The 23,295-nt window shown below is 40.6% G+C and overlaps 1 protein-coding gene and 1 non-coding gene across 2 annotated transcripts; both read right to left on the minus strand.

Annotated features, from left to right (window-relative positions):
- Positions 1 to 2,037: 2,037 nt before the first annotated feature.
- On the minus strand, positions 2,038 to 6,729 carry LOC115628434 (protein rhomboid). The gene is made up of 3 exons (XM_030524522.1): positions 6,463 to 6,729; positions 2,960 to 3,347; positions 2,038 to 2,901 (listed from the first exon to the last, which is right to left on the minus strand). Exons 1-3 carry the CDS (start codon positions 6,727 to 6,729, stop codon positions 2,591 to 2,593), a joined length of 966 nt encoding a protein of 321 aa, XP_030380382.1. The 3' UTR covers positions 2,038 to 2,590.
- Positions 6,730 to 10,930: 4,201 nt separating this feature from the next.
- Trnaf-gaa lies at positions 10,931 to 11,003 on the minus strand. Its single transcript has one exon. It is a non-coding gene; the product is annotated as a tRNA-Phe (tRNA).
- Between the last annotated feature and the right edge of the window lie 12,292 nt (positions 11,004 to 23,295).

A 23,295-nucleotide genomic window follows, 5' to 3' on the forward strand; every position in this document is an offset into this window, starting at 1 on the left:
TTTGCATAAACGAATATCCAAATAACATATTTTGTGTGTCTGAAGATTTTGCTTAGTATCTTTATAAAAATAATTAAAAGTTTAACGTTTCAACACATTTATCAATACTCCTGATAGTTGCAAACCACACCCAAACCATTGCAATTCAGTAATAATGGAGAGCATTGACACAAATTCCTCTCAGTTCGACAATTTACGAAACATTAACTGTATGTTGCCTTAAAGCTAAATTGAAATCAAAATAAGTCTATATATGTATTTTTGTGAGTTCGACTCTCACTCTCAAAAAGATTTGATTCCATGTTTCTTATTCTTTTGCATGGCCTATGCAGCAATGAGTTTATAAATTAAATGCGGGATCGATAAAATCAGTTGTTAAGGACCTGAACCAGCTAGCTTTCGTTGTCGGTCTTAACAAAAATAATTTTTTGTTTTCAAAACTGCCAAACCAAAGCTTGCTTATATATTTGCTTAACTGTGAACATAAATGCGATGAGTTATTAAGTATCAGTGCAATTTCGGTTACAAACGTTTAAAATTTCAGTTTATTTTGCGATTCAATGCAACACGGCGCCTAATGAGGCCAATTCAACGAGCTAACGAAAGCTGAATACACGAACAACACTCAACGGCAATTGTATATATTTTGTTTTCGAATGCAATTGCAATGCAGTATTCGCAAATAGTATTCGCAATTTTGACGGAGATACGGGATCGGCCTGACGTCCATAAAGTCGAAAATACTGTTGTTATAATCGTAAATTATTTTTAGTGCCAAGTGGCAGTTTCGTGGCAACGGGTGCTCGGAATGCAAGGACTAGTAACCAGGTGTGAACCTGTATATGAAGCGGTGCCACCGACCCGATAATTCTCCCCAAACCGGACTGGGACCGTGGAGTACGCGATGCCTTTTATATTGAGGTGCTATATGCAGATTTTGCATTTGATTTACCCTTTATACTCGTATTTGTTGATGCACTAAAGTCAACAGTGGAGAGCAGCAGGCAAATACTGCAGCTTCGATGTCCAAAACAAACGACTCTTGAAGAGTCTATATACATACTTTATGTACATATGAATGTGTAATATCTGTACATAAATCCAATCCAAATGTGAGAATATCGGAATATTTGCATAGCGTCACTGAAAACGAAAGTGGGAAATGCTAGACTACAGTAATTGGTTCATATGTATGTATTTAGGAACAAAAGTGTTGAATGAGAATGTTGTTGCTGCGGATTTTATCCATGAATGCCAAAATGCGAGCAAAAGAACAAGTATGTTATAACGAACTATTGATGGTAAATGTCAGGAAAATATTCGAAGCGGGAATTCTGGCTTATTATACCCTGGTTTGTGCAAAGTACGTAACAGGCAGAAGGAGCCATCTGCGACCCCATAAAGTATTTATGTTCTTGATCAGCATGACGAGAGAAATCGATCTACACATGTCCGTCTGCGGTCTATAGGTGCTACATTAACCCAACTTTGCACACATAATTTCTATATAATTATCTACTTTTTGTTTCAAATTTCATTCAAATCGGTTATTTCTTAGAAAAATTATTTGCGAAACAATTTCACTCCGGTACTACGCCCACAATCTGCAGCATCAAGCTCGCTCTTCTTCTTCTTTTTGCTTCCGCATATAACTCAGTGTCTGGGTACAGGGTATTTCACTGTCGGGCTTCCTCGACTGTAGCGTTCTCTCTTTCTCAGACCTGAGATTGTGGGCGTTTGATGGTGACAATCGATTAATTCTATTTCCTTGAAATGTGTTAAGAAGTAGGTTAATGTTTACTAACGCCAGTAACGATTAACGAAACTATCTTCAATTTAATCAATAAATGGAAGAACTCTCGCTTGAAGTAAAACACTTTTTTGTAGATAATGGATTTTATGATATTTTATTTCGTTGCTTGTATCAGATATTGAGTATAATAAGCTTCGGTTTCTGATTCTTATCTAGTAGCCTATCTAAGCTCATTGAAGAGCGCATTTAGTACCATAAAATGTAATAATCTTGACTTTGGCGTAAATATATACTTATATTTATATATACTTATGTAGTGTAGTAGTTATGCTAATGTCTGACTTTTATTGCTTTTCATTTCCTAATATCTGTTGGCCTGAACTACCAGTACAAACATGAATACAAGTATGCAAATAGATTTCATTGGAAAGTCTTTGAAACGCTTGCATTCGAATGAGCCTCGCTCGGCCCTGACGCATTGAGCAAATGGGTCTTCCTACTCCTTTGGCAATACTGTAAAATATTATTTATTGACATTTATGACATTAGAGATAGTTTGAGCGTACCAAGTAAAGAAAATATACAATCAGTGAATTACTCATGTTCTTAGAGATACATTTGAGCACTTTTTAGGATCTCTTTAAATCTATTGACTAGGCTATGTATGATATAGTAGGTGTGAGTATTATCCAGATATTAACGCAAGTCGAAGTTGCCTTCATAGACTCTTTGATGCACCGTCTGCTGATTCGAATAAGTTCTCAGTCTTTTGCAAAAAAGCACAACAGTTTGCTCGTAAACTCAGGAGGTACCGTTTGTGGGCTCATCAACAACTATCTACGAGATGCCCAGATCGTGCAGCAGATGCTCCTTGATGACCTCACCCTCTTGTTCGGCCAGCATTTGGGCCGTCACCGAGTTGATAAGATTGAAGGCAATAGCAAAAACGCTGAAAGCCGCACAAACTCCCAAAGCCAGCCACCGCAAAAGTCTGGTGTGCGATCCGCCGTCAAAGTTCCGTAGAACCAAGAGGCCCACAGTAAAGCCGGCCAACGCGCCAGTCATGTGCGCTATATACGAGACCGCAGGCAGTGAAGTCTCCATGGAGAACTGCCTCGAGTACAGTGCGAAGCCCAAATCGCAGGACACTGAGGAGTTTTTATGGAATAAGATGGATAAGGAATGCTTATTGCGTAGCCAACCTACCGAAAATGCCAACTGAAACAAGCTGGGCCAGACCATGACGCATTTGTCCGAAGTTAAGCAGGATATTGGCCAGTTGGGCAGATAGAAGGGCATAAACACCACCACTAGCCCCCACCAGATACACCGCGGAGTCGACAATGCTTGTGCCCAGAGAACCCGCTAGGACGCCTGCCACATAAATGATGCCAATTCGAAGGGATCCATGAAACAGTTCCAGTGGTACCCCGTAGAGCAGCTGCGTCCCCACATTGAATCCGAGATGCAGCCAATTGGCATGGAGCAGGGCATAGGAAACGAAGCGCCATAGTTGGAGTCGCCGATCCGGGCGGTAGATGAGCCACGAGTCGCCGTTTGCAAGCTCATCGAATTCGTACACAAAGATTCCAATCTGAAATATTGAACGTAAAATGTTGAATGGTGAAAAAAGCTGTATAAAGCTTAGTGCCAAAATGGTCTCAATAAGGCACAGAATGCTGAATTTGTTTTTTACAGAAATGCATAAACATTTTCTGGTGGGCGATTAAAAGAAATCTCTAAAGCGGTTTGTTTCGTTTTGTTTGATTTAATCAATTTTCACAATTTAATAGCCGCATATAGAAGGATATGTTTTAAATAAATGCTTCTGGGAAGCCAAATATTGCAATACTGTACGTCCCCATCGCCAATAATGACCATTTCCGTCAAAATGTATGGTTTTGATTGCGTAACAGAAGCACAAACCGCAAACCAATAGCCATGTACAAAGAAATTTTTAAAAATGATTATAAAACACAATAAATGGTTTATAGCTTCAATTTCATTTGAAACTTTGGTGCGCAAAGTCTATAATAATTTTATATTTGGATGTAAAGCTAGACTTTCCTGTGGTACAGTGTTGGCAAATTTTGGCAAATGGCTGCTGGCCCACGTGAGCCGATTAATCAAGTGAGTTGGGCGGCGGGAGTAACCGCAACAAATCTAAAAACAATTCCATTTATAAGATAGGCAGGGGGAGCACGCCCTTTTAAGGGGCCAAAAGCTATTCGCAATAAAACCATCAAAATACGAAACAATTTTCTTTGCCCTTTGCAGCGAGCTGCTTTCCCGCAGTTGACTTCGTTGTTGTCGTCGTTGTGGTTGTTGTCGTCTGTGTGGTTGTCTACGGCTGCCAGCGGCGCCACAGTCGCGACAGGAAAGAAAAGGCAGAAGGAAAACCCAAACAAAGCAACCCCAGAATGAACGGGGGTAGCAGCAGTCTGAGACTGCCGGCAGACCCAGACATGGCAGACGCAGTAGACGTGGCAGACAATAAATGCCCCGTCCGCAGAGCCGTTCGAGCAGCAAAAATGTGCGGTGGCACATTTCGGCGAGACGCCGTGGCAGACGGAGCCGGCGTGGAAAATTGCATGCGCCCCACTCCCGATTCCCTTCCCCAAACAGAAGACACACTCGTACTCGCACTCGAACTCGTATTGTGTGGCCGCCGGTCAGTCTGTGTGGGGCAATGGGGAATCACACCAACAGCTGACTCTCTCATGTTGTTTGCGAAAACAAATCGCGAACGTGTTGGATTTTCGCACGCACTCTGCTGGGCGGTCCGTCTCCCGTTTCACTTATGGTGTCCTTTACCCGGAAGCCAAGAGCCATTTACAAATGCACGCCACTCTCACACCCACACACACACACACACACACACACCAACTGACACACAGACGATGAAGCACGCGCGAATTCGAAGTGCGAGTGGAGTCGGGCATACATACTCGTATATGTTCCTCTGCCCATCCAGCAATATATTTGCCTCAGAAGTCAAGACAGCGCAAAATTGCTTGCCGTGCTCATGGCTGGAGCTCGGCCCTTTTCGCCTGTGTGTGCCTGTGCAAGTGTTTGGCCCTGAAATATGATCAACTATTATTATACCCCTCCCTTGCCCTCCGCACTGAGTTCAGCCTCCACCACCACAGGTCTGGAATTTCAGCCCTCGACCATTGTAAGATGCCACCGAGTTGGCGGAAATAATTTGCAATCATGCCAGAAGTAACGACCGAAGTTAAAGAAGGATTCGTAATGGGCTTAAGTCAGAAAAATAAACAACCAATATAAGTTGCATGCCCCTTTCAAAGTGAGAAACTTGAATTCATTATTCACTTTATATAGAAATGTTTCCCCAAACCATTATTAGTACACCAATATATACATATATGCAATGTAACTGGACAATGACAAAAACGATGATTTTACATAACGATTAAAATGAGAGACTTGGCGAAGATCTTGGGATATGCTGAAGACTGCTTTCTAGAATCCCAGTGGATCTAAAGAAATGGATAAAACGCATTTTTTTTTATTAAAATAAGCTTAGTATTTTGTTCATGATTACAAAAATTTCAAATCGTATAACTTTGAGAGCTAATTAAGAAACTGAAAGGTGCGTTCTACTTCTATTGAGTTAAACTTTGTTGATGAACAAAATATTTGTATAAGTTTGTATATAATTGTAAGATGCATAGTGATGTAAAATATTTATAATGCAAGCTCCAAGGGTTCCAAAATGTCGTTTAATAAGATATGAGAACTGTGAGATATTCTTCGCAAGTTATTTTTGTGTGCGCTTTAGTAATACGATGAACGACTGTCGCAGTTACAGCTCCAGCTTTGGCCGTACTTTAACAAACACACTTAAAACTGAACAATCAACTACCGCAGCTTCAGCTGCTCGGCGCACTTACTCCTATCCCTTTGACTGCATCCTTTACTGTTAAACAAATGAACTCACTTCGCTTCCCTGCCTCCTTGCAGAGCGAAGATCCTGAACAGCTGCAGGGAGTCCCAGCCAGAAAATGGGGTTTGTTAGCTTGTGTTGGCGGCACTTCAGGGTTCAATGAATTCTTCACAAAGTGCACGAGATACGGAATAGAAATTGTGTTTGTTTTCTGCTCCTCTTCATTTAAAGAAAAAAAGCAGCCACAATAAACCGCATAAATTAGATTGCATAAGCGGGAGGGGCATTTAAAAAAGGATGATGCGAAGGGGGCGTCAGCGTCTGCTGTACGAGTGAGGAGCAATTAAAAAACAAAAACTTTGGCCCACCCAAGCGTGTGTGTGGTTGTGTTGGTTGTTTTGCAATCCGAGCATCGATGTCATGGCAACTTAACTACATAACGTCAACATGTGCTGCCCGCTGCCCCGCTCTCAACCACCCCCCACCGCCATCACCACCACCATCCCCACACCACGCACCACTCCACTTTCTGTATCCACATTGAGGAGGGTGTTGAGTTTTTATTGCCACTGTGGCGCGCGCTCAATCAACCCTTGGCATTATTTTAATCACATTAAAACGCAACATTTTGTGTGCCCTTTGGATATTACGAGTACGCCCGCGACATGTGCCACATTAGGGGGGCTGTTGGGGTTAGAGGGTCGTGTGGCAGGAAAATCAGGCCAGATCCCGGCGACCTAAGAGCTTCTAGGCACGCAGCCTTGATTTCAATTGATGTCCTATAATGTACACGTACACCCACCTCCAGCAAGGATATCAGCAGTATGAAGCAAGGCGGTGGCCAGTATCGTCGTCGCTCCTCCAGGTGCTTCTCCATGGGCTCCGGCATTGTTGTTGTTGTCATCATTGTGCTTGTCAGCCCGATGGGGAGGGGACGCTGAGCAGCACGCAGCTGATCGCAGCAGACGCCGAGCACGACGCCGTTGAGGCGTCTGTCGGCCGGCATGTTGACAAATGTCGCCGCTGCCGCTACCGCTGCTAACGTGGCTGGCTTTGATGCCTCAAGCATTTCCGCCTGGGGCTGCTCCCTGGATTTGCACGTCTATTTATGGACCGTCTGCCTGCCGGCGTTGTCCCACTTAGTGGCTGTCATGTTGCCGCCAGCGGCGGAATGCGATCTGCTGGCTGCAGTGGCAGGCCGCCTGGAACGAGAGAAGAATAAACGTGGCCAAATTAGCTCAAGGTTGTCTCCACCAGTCCGAGTTCATTTTTGGTATTTATTGTTAGCCGGCATTGGCGTTAACATTACGCCTGGTTGGTTGGATTTTACTGCAGCTGCAGCGCAATTATTTCCAACAATTTGGCAGTCGAATTCATTTTTCTGTTGTGACTGTCCCCTGGCGCCGACGAAGTCAATAACGGGCGCTATACGACCACCACCCCCACTCCCACCTCCAGATCCCAATGCGAAATTTCTTTTAATGGCGCTAGACGACAATAAAACAGCCGGAATTTATTTCTTGCCAAGGCATCGGTGACGGCAACTGTACAAGTCGCCCCATGTCCGCCATGTCCGCCCCTCGCAACTTTTGACAAACAAATTGTTCAGCGTTTCAACATTTATTTCCGTTGCCGACCAGAACCCAACAACTATGTTCAGAACTAAAATGCACCAATGGGATGTTTTCGAGTGGCGCTTCTTCTGACATTTAAGTAACCGCAAATTTATCGGGCTATACTAACTATATGAGCAATATATACCTTTTATATAAGTAAGTCATATTTATTTCTACATACGAGTATTGAACATAACACACTGTGCATTCCAAATACGCTCCGTGGAATTGAATAGAAGTCGATGAAAACTGAATATATTTGTATTGCACAATTTAATATTTGTTCCTTTTAATGTTTATTTTTATATTCAATTTTTGTTGGGTCATGCTATTTACATATTGGTTCAAAGAACTTGTAATCTAACAGTTGTTCCAACAACAAATTTGTCATGATCTGTTGTATAGAACGAGAGAAGAATAAATTCCAATTAGGAATCTTAGATTTGAAAATAACCAGACGTTACAAGATTACCCCTTATAATTACTTTCGTTAGCTTTTAATGTGATTCTGTCTCGTCTTTTTAGGGAGACTTCAATGACTATTGAGTTCAGCATACACATGTTTTACAACATTACAACATGTTGGCAACGTTACAAAATGTTTTCATAGTTTCATGCACTATGTATTTATTTCAAAACCAATATCATCATTTGAAGTTAACAAAACTAAGCTTTAGTTATTTTACTCTTTCTAAACTCTGTTCAATACACGTTTCTTACACTCAAAGCTTAACAAATAAAAGGACGAATCACACAGTAGTATCAGCCAGGGCATATATAGTTTTGTCTTAATATAGGTATATTAGGTGAATAGACATACTCGTACATACACATACATATACATACAAACATATCTACACTTGCATTGCATACGGTTATGACTGTGTTGCCATTGTCTCTGTTGCTGCGCATTGTCGTTGTGTAAGTTTCGGAGATATATTTTATGGGGATTGTGCCGTGAACGGCGTACAGAGAAAACAAAATGAACTTAGTTACATGGAAGGACCTGGTCTGCTCTCGGTTGCCGTTGGTAATGAGTCTTAATGGTGATTACATTTTTGGTTACAGTGCCTTGTGTTGGTCGAAATGGAGCAGTTCTGGTTGTGGCAACAAAAAGACGATAACATTGAAAAGCGAGTAACTGCAATCGTCCGGACCTTAAGAAAAAAAAAACAAATAGAGAAGCTGAAGTCGGATGTCTCGGTTTTGAAATACTCTGTACATATGTTTAGAGTAATTATAGAAATTAAAAAAATTAGGAAAATTAAAAAAAAAAAACAAGCTAAAGTGTGGTGATCCGACTATGAAATACTCTGTACATATGCTTAGTTTAATTATCGAAATTACAAAAAATTAAGAAAATTAAAAAAAAAATTTGATCGATTTTACTACTTTCGGTATTCGAACTCACGTAAAGGGTGTATAATTCCACATGTTGCGTCTGTGTGAGTATATGCATGTCTATTCGTGTCTGTGTAAGCATGTTTGCAGTCAACCAAATCACCAATATCAACAACAGCTGCGGGCAGTGCCTGGGCATCAATTATATTTATGGCTATAACTTTCTGTTAAACCGGTCTCTCCCAATGAACCTTGGCATACGGACACATAATCACTAACTGGGGGGTATTTGCCAAATTTGAATTTCCAAGAATTACGGGAGTTAGAGAAAAACACGATTTGCGTGGGAGAGGGGGCGTGGAGGGGGATTCCAAAAAAAAACACATTTTCTGCATATTCACATAAGGCATCTTGGACTTCAAATTTGATGTCCCTAGGTCTTATAGTCTCCGAGATATAGGCGATTATACGAATGGAAAATCGAGAAAAACCCCATAGGAGGAAAGGGGAAGGAAATCAAAAAAAATAAAACAAACTTGCACAGCATATACACATAAGCCATCTTTGTGCAAAATTTGGTGTCTCTAGCTCTTATAGTCTCTGAGATCCAGTTGTTCATACGGACGGACATAGATCGACTCGTCTTGTCATTCTGATCAAGAATATATATACTTTGTGGGGTCTGCCACGCCTCCTTCTGCCTGTTATATTTTTCAGCTCGCGCAAACCTAATATACTCTTTTACATTTTATGTACAGAGTATAAAAACACGCGACCCGACCAAGAAGAGCGCAGCATGTGTGGTACAAGGACATGAGCACCATCTTTACTGCAAGCTGGCAAACTGCGCCAACTGACAGGATTGCTGCAAACGGGTTTGTTGGCTGAGTCAGGCGGAAATGCTGCGCTTCCTGCGAATCAAGCAGCGTATCATTTGTTGTTGTTTCGCAAATGGCAGACGAAGGACACACAGCGAAGGGAGCGTGTGGGGGGCATGGACGGGGCTGGTCAGCCAATGGAACCGGTTATTGAGGGTAGCGTCTCTTTTTTAATGAACACAAACGAGCGCACGCCAAACTGTAAAAATATCGACAGGTGTATCCCTAATGTCCTTAAACATTATTTCTTCTTTCGTTGTAGCTTATAGCCATTTGCTGTTGTTGCTCTCCAGTTTGTTGCCCAAAAAGCAAGCAACAAGGATACAAAACTTTGCCCTTCGTGCCACACGCAAGTTTTTATTCATTTAGGCCAACAATTCAAACACACACACACACACACACGCACGCACACAGATATAGTATATACACATTAGGCAGACGTACACGCACGTATCCTTGAAACTTGTGCTTGTATGCGTTTGATGCTTGGCCTCTTTAGCTATTTAGCAAATCATCGAATTCGAACGGAAACGAGTTGAGTCGATTATGCAATCGCATTGCCGCTGCCTTCAAGGCCCAAGGACTCAAAGTTCACCCGTGTGTGTCTGTCTTTGTGTGCGTGTGCGTGTGTATGTGTGTGTGCCTCCTTCAACTCTCACAACTTCACGACTCAAGTGTTTGTGTTCCTATTTGTATTTGCTGGCAAATATTTAATTTACATAATGTTGGCTATTTGTTTACAGTATTTGCTTTTGTATTTATTGATTGCTCCAGTTCTATAATACCCTTCCTAGGAGTATTTTAACTTAAATTTTGTATTGGTCAGCATACGGTGAATCATGGCAGTCCTTGTCACCTATAAGCTGTCTTTATAAACTGTATATAGAGGAAACTTATATCATTTGAAATATTTTATTTAATTGCATAATAGACTCAAAATTGTTATTTTTACAATTACGAAAATATTAAACAAATGTTGTGAATGCTATAAGGTTTCAATTTTCGGTTAATAAATATTTTAAAATATGGTCTCACTCACGACTGTTCTTAAACTGGAAATGTTTTGGTTTCCACAAACAGACTTCGAAATAAATGAAACGTCTAGTTTTTGACTATATATAAATAATTGGTATTTTCATCTGAAATATGTAATGACTATCAAAAATATGTTGTACTTCTGATTTTTATAGTGACGAAATATCCCGTTCGGACTTTGTTTGTTTTCATACCCTGTATCCAACGGGTAAAAAGGTATACTAGATAAGAATATTTTTGTCCAAAATATGAGCCCTCAATCAAAAGTAGGGAAAACCAAAGAGTTTGGCTTTCTTACATTACTTTACAATTCCTAGCAATATTTAAAAATATTAGAAGCATAGTATTGCTTATCAGTCTGATTATTTCAGGATTTAACAAATATAAAAAAGAACTAATTTGCCGAAACCCGGGATTGAACCGGGGACCTTTAGATCTTCAGTCTAACGCTCTCCCAACTGAGCTATTTCGGCGCGTGTTGAAACATCACCAACTGCCTGATGGCATTTCCAGATCTACCAAGATAATACCCATCTGCTTATCTGTTCGGTTCGTTAGTACTTTTAAAGGCATTGCAAGTAAGACAATTCACACAAATCCTTATCTACAAAAAGTGTCAGCAAATCTCTACCATGACAACTATTTTACTTCTATTGGAAATATTTCCAAAAAAAACATCTGATTTGTATGTAAAAGTAAGAGTATCTTATTACCGGTCTTTGAAGCAGACACTTGATGTTGTTATTGCTTTAATTTCGTGTTATTGATTTATGCGGTTCAATGAGCAAGAGGATGACAAAAACGCTTGAAATTGTGGCAAGGGTGATCGAGTTTATTTATTGTGACATTTAACTTGCATTAAACAGGCGGCTTTAAAGGAAATTGTTGCACGAGTTCATGTGCGACAGAAGACTTTCTGGAGCTTAACTTTAGGCTCACAGACTCAAGCTGCAATTGGAGGTAAATGGGAATTTATTTAATTATTGCTGGCACATTATCTTTTCAGCATTTTGTTACATACTTGCATGACAAATTCAAAAAGTTGAACAGCAACAATAAAAAGGAATTGTAAAAGCACCAACTTTTATATAACCTGCGGACTAAAAAGTCTGAAGCCTAACTATTAATATATTTCCTTTTTCGTATATTCATATTTATGCCATTTAAAATGCTAAAACAACAACTGAGTAGGCAAGAGGAAAACAATTAGCCTGCCAGAAGTTGCCAAGCCAAGTAAAAACTTGCAACCTCTTTCCCTCGCACGCGATAAAACCCATCCCCACCCCTCTTCCTCTCTAGCCACCACAGCCTCCTCAGTGCAAAGGGACGTCCATATAATTGGCGTGTGCTTGGAGAAAGTGTTGCAAGAGGCAGAGTGGAAAAATTGCATTTGGTGAAAATGGTCGAGACGCGAATTGCACAAACAAGTGAAAAGTGCAATGCGAAATTTTAATTACTGCCGCCGTAGGGGGTGGCAGTAAAAGTGAAAAGAGTAAACAAGAGCAGCGGATTGGAGAGAGAGAGAGAGAGAGAGAGAGAGAGAGAGGATGCGAGAGGGAAGCGAATTGTGAATAATAATTACGACAGAGCTTAAATGCTTCTGCCGGCTGATGTGATTTGCTATGAAAATAAAGATGCCGAGTGGGTGGCTTCCACGCCCATGTCCCACCAACTAATACGCCTCGCTCGATGTGTGTGGGTGGGTGGTGGACCGAAAAAAGTGAAAGAATTACAAGTAAATGTAAATAAGAGTATGTATATGTACATATATGAATAGAAATAACAACAACAATCAAATGGCAGCGGCAGTAGCGGCAGTAGCAGCGACAATAACAAGGTAGAAAGTTTCATTAAAACTGTGCAGTTGTAAGTAGTTGTCTTTAGCAACAACAACAGCAATGACGAGAAAATTGTTATAAAACTATAATTGAAAAATATGCGCGTGGTTTGCTTTGGAGTGCAAACGCAACACGCAGAGGCGGCCACGATTATGATGACGACGACAACGCTGGTGCACAGTGGGTCCAATATGCAAATAGAATTGGTGAAGGGGCTATTTCTAATCCAACGTATTTCAATATTTTTTCATCATTTTTTTTTGCTTTAATGTAACCCCTTGGGTAAAAAGGGTATATTAGGTTTGTGCAAAGTATGTAACATGCAGAAGGAAGATTCGCCGACCCCATAAAGTATATATATTCTTGATCTGGATGACAAGTGTCCGTGTGTCCGTCTGCCCGTCCGTCTGTCTGTATGAACGCAAGGATTTCAGAAAGTATGTATAAGAGCTAGAATAACAAAACTTGGTATCCAGATTCTTGGAAGTCCGAGAAAGTACGAGCTTGGGTTTTTTTTTCGATGATAAAATTATTTCATTCTAATATAAAATTGTTGAATGAGTAGCAAGTGTATATTGGAACTTGAAAACTTACTAACTACCTTTAAAGGAGGAACCACGGACAAACGACAAGAACTCTGCTACTTTCACTCAGCGCTCAAAGATTATAGTTTGTAGATCTTGTGTTTCCAATGGCCGTCGTTTATTATTTCAAGGAGAAGTTTCTTTCAACTAGAACCAGTAACGATACTACCCGTACATAGAACTAAGCTTTTTTTTTTACAAAATTGTGCAATGGCTTTCACTGATATTTATAGTTAATAGCTTTGCCTAAGTACGAACATTCTGTAACTTATTTTTTGCTTTTCCAAAATATTTAAGAATGCGCCACAAAATAAATTGTTGAAATAAGCCACTGTGCGACAAGTACTCCAGTTTTCTGGCTTGGGAAAGGTTTCACTTTTTTCGCTTTTGTGCAGACATGAAATTAAAAACTACGAATGATGCTTTTATTTTTCGTTCATTGTGCCTATTTGTAAATAGTGGAGCCGGGTAAAGTGTCACACACACAAACACATTCTCATACGTACGATACTTATATACACGTTAACTAAGCAGGCAGATGATATGCAAGTGACTAGAGTTGGTTCGGGGGCCGAGCCCGAGGCCGAGACCAACACTGAGACTGAGACCAAGGGCCAGTTCATTGAACAAAGAAAGTCACACTGCATTCCCCAACTCTCCCTCACAGACTTAAAGTCGTCGCTCATTTCACAATAAATTCCGGCAATTGAAACGAATGCGATTAAAAGCTACACACGCGGCACTGTCCACGCTTCTGTTACTTCAAAGGGGGCAGGCGGGGACCGCGTACTGCGGTCCGCGGTCCGTGGTCTGATGTTCATGGCAAGTGGAACATCGCGATAGAGCCGCCAGCTGTCGGAGGCAGACTGCAGTGGCCCACGCGGCGGCGGCGTCTGCAAAAGTTCATTTCCATTTACGTTGCATGCCACCACGGTTGCTGCATCGCATTACCTTTCCCTTAATGCCCCCCGGCCAGCGAAGCAATCTCTTCTCTGTCTTTAATTTAATTGTAATTTCTTTTGTGTTTATTGTTTTCTTGCATTTGTCTGCTGCTTACGTTTTAATTTCATTAACTTGTGTTTACTGTGTGAAGCACTTCCCGGCTCTACGGCTGCCGTTAAAATTTGACATAAAACTTAACCTACAAGACACACATAAGCGATCTGCACTGCGCAGGTTTTTATGTCTGTGTTTGTATCTGTCTCTGTATCTGTGATTCCGTCTGTGTCTGTCAAATTTCGACAGAAGTCGCTTGACGAGTCTTCTATGTAGAACAGCGTGGAATCTCTTTTCACGGTGGTCGCACGAAAGTTGACACTTCATTCAGGGAGGGTTGGACAAAGACATCCAACCTACTATGCTACTACAAAAGTTCATTTCAAAAGCTCATTAATTGGTTGGAAATTACTTTCAATACACAATTCTAAAATTGTCATGAAAATTGATTGAATCCATATCTGATAGAAAATTTAGAAAGAGCACATTTTGCAATTAAGATACTTTTTCATTTGGATAATACTTGTATAGTTGATGATTTTTGGCCATGAACAAGAAACAGTAGAACCATACGTAACTTAATATATTATTGTGTATTTATTTATTTATATAATGCCAACTTATACATTATTATTTTTGAATGTATTTTCTACAGCGACGAGTTTTCTAAGATAAGCATTTCCGTGACAGGCGTTCGTCAAAGCTACCTAAAAAATACTGCACTAATTTGAACATTTTTTAGTCGAGGATCTAGCTTGCAAGAAATTTGGTGAATATCTTGAAGCAATCCTGTTTTAAGGTAGACATCACATTTCCAAGTCTTTTTATTACCAGAAATATTTGTACATACAGCTGTGCTCAAAAAAATAGTAGGGCTATTTCAAAAATGTACATCGATCGAAAAATGTAGGAATTTGTGTTTTAATGAACTTAAAATAATTATATATTAAAGAAATAACCAAAAATTTTGGTCGTATAACAATTTAAAAAAATGTTTCCCCAAAACATCATTAATTTGGTCGCTCACAATAATAGTAATAGTAAAATAAATACTCAGTTGTCGTTAGCAAATAACAACAACAAATGCGCAAAATGCTAAATAAACGGGAGGTTTTATTGTGCTTTAGTATATGTATGCATATCAGAGCTCGATCTTTTCAATTAAAGTTGGCCAAAGAATGATGGAGAGCGACCGCGAGATATCATTTCTACCACAAGGCCCTCATATATTTTCACCTCTAAACAAATATGTTAGCATAACTTGTGTTCTAGTCAAAGAAAAAACTCGCTGTAAGAGTGAAAAGCAATTGAATGTGGAGTCAATCCCAGGAGAGCCGAGTAGCCACGCCCCTGCTCTGCCCCTACCCCTCCAGCTGGTCGAAAAGCAAATGACAGTCGGCAACTGCATAAGTCGACGTATTAATGTTGAATATTTCTACGACTTCGCGTCAATGCACAAATCAGTTAGTGTCCGGCAAACTAATCACCTGTGCGACTGGCACACACAACCGGACAGACAACAGAGACACCTGAGGCACGAAGCGACCATGTGGTGGGCAATCGCAATCTGGCTAACAATACAAGTGCATGCTGCCACCGCCACCGCCACCGGCAGCGGCAACGGTTGCGACCACCACAGCCCGCTGCTATTGCTGTTGTTGTTGCCTAAATAAGTGCGGCCTGTATCCATGTTTATTTTACGGTTCAACGATTATTACCAGTTATTGTCTAATGCGCCCGTAAAAGGGGCCAGAGAGCCGCAGACCGAGGGGCTGCACAATCGACCGGCGCGGCAGCGACTTTACCCGCCACAACCAGCCCAGTAGACCAGACAAGACAAGACCAGACCAGACCAACAACCAACCAAACAGCCAACAGCTACAACAATTGCAGGGCCCAAAGCGAAATTGCCAAACAAGCCCGCCGAACTAGCAGACGGACGAACTAACGACAGACATAAAAGCGGACACACTTACAGTGGTTCCAAAGCCAATTTTCTTAAACGAATACCAAATGAAAAGAGAGTACGGGTTCAGATGATAACACAATATAATTGCCGAATAAATAAAAGATTTATTGTATAGTATAATAAAAAGAAAACATTTTAATGTTTATAAATTAATAGATTGAATTTTCAACATATGTAGTTCTATTATATTAAACGACTACCAAATTTAAATCTAATCTTTCCAATAATACATTTCTCAGATGCATAGAATTATGCAAGTCTCAACTCAGTTAACACTTAACAAATCTAGCTTTAAGCCGCATTTTAATTATTATTAAAAAAAATAATTAAAAGTATATCGAGTTTGTTCGGTTCGAAATATATTCTATAATGCAACTTTAATGCAATATTAACTACAAGATATTTAATGAGCCGTTTCCTGAACAATCACAATAATAACCTATACACAGAGATTTAAAATTGTGTTATTTTATCTCTTAAAAATACCTTTTAGTATGTTGCTGGTTACAACGCCGATACAAATGATCAGATCCTTAAGAGCAGCAAAGATAGTTCGACTTCTGTAAGCGGCAGACTGCATAAGGAAAACGGCATATGTACATAGATACAGGATGTCAAAATATACATATTTATACTCTGTACATGAAATGTACAAGAGTATATTAGGTTTGCGGGAGCTGAAAAATGTAACAGGCAGAAGGAGGCGTGGCAGACCCCACAAAGTATATATATTCTTGATCAGCATGACGAGACGAGTCGATCTAGCCCTGTCTGTCTGTCTGTCCGTCTGTCCGTCTGTCCGTCTGTCCGTCTGTCCGTCTGTCCGTCCGTATGAACACCTAGATCTCAGAGACTATAAGAGATAGAGACACCAAATTTTGCACAAAGATGCGTTATGTGTGTATTCTATACGAGTTTGTTTTATTTTTTTGATTTTCCCCCCCACTTCCCCCCTATGGGGGTTTTCCCGATTTTCCATTCGTATAATCGCCTATATCTCGGAGACTATAAGACCTAGGAACACCAAATTTTAGTCCCAGATGCCTTATGTGAATACGCAGAAAATGTATATTTTGGAATTCCCCTCCCTCCCCCCTCTACCCCGCAAATCGTAACTCCCGTAATTCTTGGAATTTCGAACTAAAATTTTGGAAATACCCCCAGTTAGTTATTATGTGTCCGTATGCCAAATTTCATTATGATAGACCGATTTAACAAGAAGTTATAGCCATAAATATATTTGCTGATGCAGCGCTGCTGCAGCGCTGCTCAAGCGCTGCCCGCGGCTGTTGTTGATGTTGCTGTTTGGTTGACTGCGAAAATGCTTACACAGACACGAATTGATGCGCATAGGCATACATACACTCACACAGACGCAATTGCTATGTAAATGTGCAATTATACACCCTTTACGTGATTTCGAATACCGAGAGAGGTAAAATCGATCAAATTTTTTTTTTTATTTTCTTAATTTTTTTTATTTTCTATAATTATTGTAAACATATGTACAGAGTATTTCAAAGTCGGGACACCCGACTTTAGCTTTTTTACTTGTTTTTATTATAACAATCATATATTTACTTCAATGTGCACATTTCTTATCTAAGAAAGACAGGTACTACAACTATTTAGTGGAAAAGTGTACGGAACTTGGAGCTTTGTACCACTGTCAGATAAATGGATAAATGGACTGGCTGTCGCTCGGCCCAGAGTCGCACTTTGTCAGCAGTAGGTGTCACTTGTTGTTTGTTGTTGCAGTTGTTGTTGTTCTTGTTGTGTCTACAGTGGCTTGCTTACTCTTTGCTGTTGCAACCACCGCACCACTCTGTGCTGCATTACTTGCTTCCATGCGCTGTGTTGGCGTGTTTGAACATGTCCGCGAGGGCTGTCAATGTGTGATAGTGTGTTTGTACTTGTATGTGGGTGGATAGTTGTGCCCCACACCATTGATATTTATTCCAGACACGTTCCAAACTTTTTCCTTTTCAGGCAACAATCGACCGACCATACGACCATACAGCACCGAAAGCGGAAGTTCACACGGAAATATAGGAAAAATAAAAAATGCAATAACAACAACCAACTGGGGAGAGGGACACAAGCATTATGTTTATACATAAGTAATAAAATAACAAATACGAATATGAATCACGCATAGCAGACAAAACAGCCTTTGGGCCAATTGCAATTGGTACCGAGAAATTCGTCCATACATAAATGTTCGAGTACGTACGAGTATGTAGATATTATATACAAGTAAGTGAACTTATATATGATTTCGCTCCATCGCATACACGGCACAAATATGATAGCACGCAGAACAACAATCAAGAGCCAGCGAACCCAAAGCCACTGAGAGTCCCAAGGGCTTTAGAAATATATGCGAGTGTGTGGAAGTGGAAGGTCTAGAATTTGACTCTTCGCCAAACACATTTCCGAAAGGGTGTGCGCGTCAATGTCTTGGCATTAAAGCACGAGACAAATGGGACATTTGGCCAACAACATTGTCAAATCGTCTTCAGCAGCGGAGCTCGTAAAGAGTGTCGAGGAAGTGTCTTCAGGGAACTGGGGGGCCGATAAACGGCAGCTAAGTAAGTGGGTGGTTGAAGCGGTGTGGTGGGGGGGGGGAGGGAGGGGAAGGAAGAAATGCCGCATGGCGCTGACATATCAATAAATTTAGCATTCAACATTTAATTGTGTGCGCCTAGATGGCATAGATTCGATTTGGAGATCAGCACAAAATCGCGCCTCGGGTCATGGACCACATAGTCCGGGTGTCTAGACAAAAATGGATTAGTAGCGTTAAGTGTGCGTTTGAATGGCGCACACATGGCGCATGCCAACTGGCACTGATATCATAATTTAGGCTTGATTTATGTGAACGTATGTGGGGATTTGACGAGGAGAGCATTCTGGGGGCGCAATGCGCAGAATAATGTCACATGAGGCCCTGTATAAGGTGGCACAAGACAACACATGAATTCGTCTCTTCGATATACAATCTTATTAATTTAATGAAATATATTAGTTTTTTTTTTCATAAGTGGCCACTTTTAATACATTTTTTTGGTTTTGTGGCTTTTCTTCAAGCCCCAATAATGTCATCATTATCAACCGAAGCAAAGATATATTCAAATTTCCCTTTTAAGCCTGATTCGCTAATAAGGAAATCGATTTTATTTTTTTTTATCGAAAAAATAAATTTAAATAACACATTGTATGTGTTTCTTACCATTTCAACATCTACATATTAGCCAGGTTGGCTTCTATCTTTTAAAAACCATAATATTTTTTATGAAAATACCAAAAAGGAAAAAAAATTTTGTTTAAAAATTTTGATACATAATTTTAACTATTTTGCCGGATTAATCAATTTTGAATTAATTTTTTTTTCTGCTTACTAAGAATAGTACTTGTATCTATGATGATTCTGTTTTCGTCCCTCATGTATAGTCCATCGTGAACCACTTTTGTTGGAAAAATTGCTCTTCTGTTGGCAAAACTGCCGGCATGCATTGTCGATCGAGTCTTGTGGTAAATGAAACCCCCTAGCCTATTATAATGCAGAAGGCTCTATCAATATTTTAGGTCTCAAGCACTTAACAAAATATAGTATAAATTTAACCTTTAGCTGTCATTTTGATATTCAGTCTCCATATTATTTTCTTCACCTACCCATTGATTATTGATGCTTGTTTTGTCTTCAGTCTACAACAGTCTATAATAGATAAATGTTTTTAAGAGGTGCCTAGTCATTCATATTTATCTTAGATATTTATATTAATATTGGAGCTTTTTAACGCCTTCATAGTACATGCAATTGGGAATTATTTAATAATGATAGTGACGCCAAAGTGTAGAACTAAATGGATTCTCTTTCTAATATGCCTGCACTTGAGTTTAGTTTCTACGTTGATCTAATAAAGCGAAATTGCAGCACGAACACGAACTCGATAATTAACTTCAAAACGCGAAATCATGCAAAAGATACAGCCAGCTTTGCTAGACGTTGGTCGTCATTGCCATTGCCTCATTGCCAGGCGAGCAATTTGATGCAAAAACCATCAATTAACCCGCTTTCGAAGAGCGCAAAAGATACAATACTCGTAGTATCTCACCCATACTTGCCTACTGGGGCGATGAGTGTGTGACGCCGGGCCATGGAGCTTTCAGCTGGCAGCAGCTGAGATTGACTGAACGATTCGAAAGACCGCAAACAAGATATACCGATTTGCACGTAGTTCCGTTAGCTAATTGGCCATAAGCGCTCAATGCTGTGCGCGCTTAGGAAGCGATTAGCGGAAGCGGCGGCGACGCTCAATTGTCAAGTGCCGTCAATTCAAAGCGTTTTAATGAAAATTGCAGGAGCCGATGACCGCTCAGCACTCCCGCTCCCCCTCCTCCTCGTTAGCCGTCCCAAGGGGCCGTAATTGCGAGTACGAGTGGAATTCAATGGACATGGGTCGGACTAAAGAATGCGAAATGAGGCAGTCGGTAGTTGGTAGTCGGCAGTTGGCAATTGCAGTTGCTTGTTTGTTCCTTTGGCTTGCTTGCGAAGAGGCATGAATAATTAATTTATGATTTTTCTCATTGTAAATCATAACAATTAATGTTGTTTTAAATGCGCAGCAACAACAGCAATGGCAATGGGAAAGGCAACATGACCAACTCGGCCAACAACATCAAAAGGCAATTATGCGCGATGAAGAGCCTGATGAGGCATGAGCAGGTGAATGCGAATGCGAAGGTGGAGCTGCAACAGCGGCGCCACAACGCCAACAAAAATTGCAATAAAAAAACAAGGCGGACCGGGAGAAAGAGCAAAGAATTCGCACGATAATGGAAATGCATGGAAAAGCATGGAAAAGCATGAAAATGCGTGCCAGTAGTGCGTGCTAGAGAGAGAAAGAAACAGATATGAAGTTGGGGGTGGCAGTGGACGGGTTGACGGCCCAACAGGACCAAGTGGACGAAGGCGCATTCCAATGCAGGCAGTGAATAAATTTACATCACAGTTGCTCTTGAAATGAGTTTCCACAATGCAAGAATAATGAAAATTCCTCAAAGTCGTTCGTGAGTTGTTCAAATCAACCTCTAAGCATGAATTAGCCTACTTGGTCATAATCTTAGATGGCAGATATTGTTTATCTCTGTTTAGAACGAGTGATCAATTTTACTACAAATAAGTACATATATTAAGCAAAGCGTTGTTTTCAGTCATGTATTTCGATTAGAAATCGATTAATGATTTTTTAGTTGCCAACAAAAATTAGTATAACGAACTATAAAATACCTTATTAGCGCTGTTTGATCAATGATCAGCACAAATAAGTACCTCGATTTATAAAATCGGATCAAAATCACACACTGATTGTTCTCAATTTTGTAAATTGAATTAAAACATTAATGGGAAATGGGTTACTATAGAAGGATTTCTTTTGCCATTTTGTCATTGCTAATCCAAGTTTTAATAGATAAAAATTAGCTTATAAAATAAATGCATTGATAAATTGACTCCAACTTAACATTTGCTTGAACGCGTAGCAAAACTAATGAAAATATTACATTTTCTTGAATACGATGGATGATGAAGACTGTGTTGTTCCATTCATTAAAGTCTTCAGCTATAATGCTGCTCTTAAACTTTCACATAGCGTCATACACTCTCCTTCCTCATAGTACTCCAGCAAATTTAGCAAGGCTAAAATATTTTAAAAAGAAAACCAGTAGTACTTCTTCTCTCTCCGCCACCCCAATCAGAGTCTATATAACCAATAATATTAACCTCATAATCAAATTAAATAATCAGCACCCTTCAGGTACCCCTGAGCTCTTTAAAGACAACTCCTTAGTATTATTATTGGTATACCGACTTAATATGCTTATTGATGTACTCAAGTGAGGTCATCAAAACATCCAATTAAATTTCGACATGGTGCATCGCATGTTTCCTCAGATTCTACAGGTTCATAGTTAAGTGTTTCTGAAAGTCCTGTACTAACTGCTTTACAATCCTGCATATTAAATAATCGCTTGTTGCAATTGATTTCCTTCTCTATCTATTTTTATTCCGATCAAATATTGAATATCGAGGAAATCGGTCATTTGAAGTATATTTAGCTCAGGCATTGTATTAATATTTTCGACACTGACTATAATGCTTGATATCTGGCTCTAATATTATAAAGGCTTGAATCACTGCACTGATATCTTTGATATCATCTTGATATGGACATAATCAATTATTTTAGTCACTACATCTTTTTAGAAATAACAGAAACTACTACTCGTAGAGCAATTTTTAGCAGTTCAGCTGGCTGGAACCGAGGTAAGGTCGAAGATCTTGCAAAACGAAAGTTGTTCGATGAAAATGTGAACCGCTCCTCTGCATTTCATGAACCCCACTATGGGCCACCAGCTACCTACTTATAGTATGTATTACTCATGCACGCATCCGACTGAACAGTTCGGCAATCGCCCAGACCTACTCGCATGTATATTATTTTATTTTATTTACTTTTCCGTCTTGTCGGTCCGCCGAGTAACTTTCATTGCTGAGAAAACGCGGGTAACAACAAAACCTCTATTAATGAGTTCAATAGCTGCGAAATGTGCGAGTGCGGTGGTCGGCTTGGTCGGCCGCCAGTCCTCTGACAGTCGCTCGGCGGTGCACGGGCGCACATTGAACCCCAATGGTAGGCTGCTGCTGCTGGTATTGCTGAAGCAGCTGTTCCTGGTGCTGCCTCCTCCTCTGTGGCTCACTCCCTCGGCTACCGCTCCGATTATCACATTTCGATTAGCGATGGCGACGCTGATGCTAAAAGCGGTGCAGACACGGCTCGACTGGCGTTCATAACCACATTAGCACCGCTGGCGCTCACCCGACCAAACAGCCGACAGATCGACGGAGCGACGGATCGACCGACTGTACTATATATATAGTATGTATATAGATATGGTAGCGTGCGATCCAACGAGCGCCAGCGTTCGCCGTCACTATATTTAGTCAATGGGCTTTACTTGCCACACAGTTGCCCAACAGACCCTTCCCTCGCCTTCCCATCACCGAGCGACTGGGCGGCAAGACTTTGGCTAGCAAGGTGCCGTGGTAATTATTCGCGCTCAGCTGACGCTCACGATGACTGCGAGTCTGCAAAGCGTAACTTGTAAGTTGTAGATACAAACACGTATCGCTTGGCACGCATCTACATATGGACTCGAAGAGACGGTGGTCGCTGGTCGGTGGTCATTCGAATGGGAAGAGCTATGGGGAGTGAGGAGTGGGCGGGGGAGGGGAGGGGATCGGGGGGAACGGTTGGCTAAAAGTTAATCACCGTTGCCGTTTAGTGTGCAGCGACTGTGTTTTACCATCCAATGC

The sequence above is a fragment of the Scaptodrosophila lebanonensis genome, unplaced genomic scaffold (assembly GCF_003285725.1).
Source record: "Scaptodrosophila lebanonensis strain 11010-0011.00,11010-0021.00 unplaced genomic scaffold, SlebRS2 tig00000113-arrow-arrow-pilon, whole genome shotgun sequence".
Lineage (NCBI taxonomy): Eukaryota > Metazoa > Arthropoda > Insecta > Diptera > Drosophilidae > Scaptodrosophila > Scaptodrosophila lebanonensis.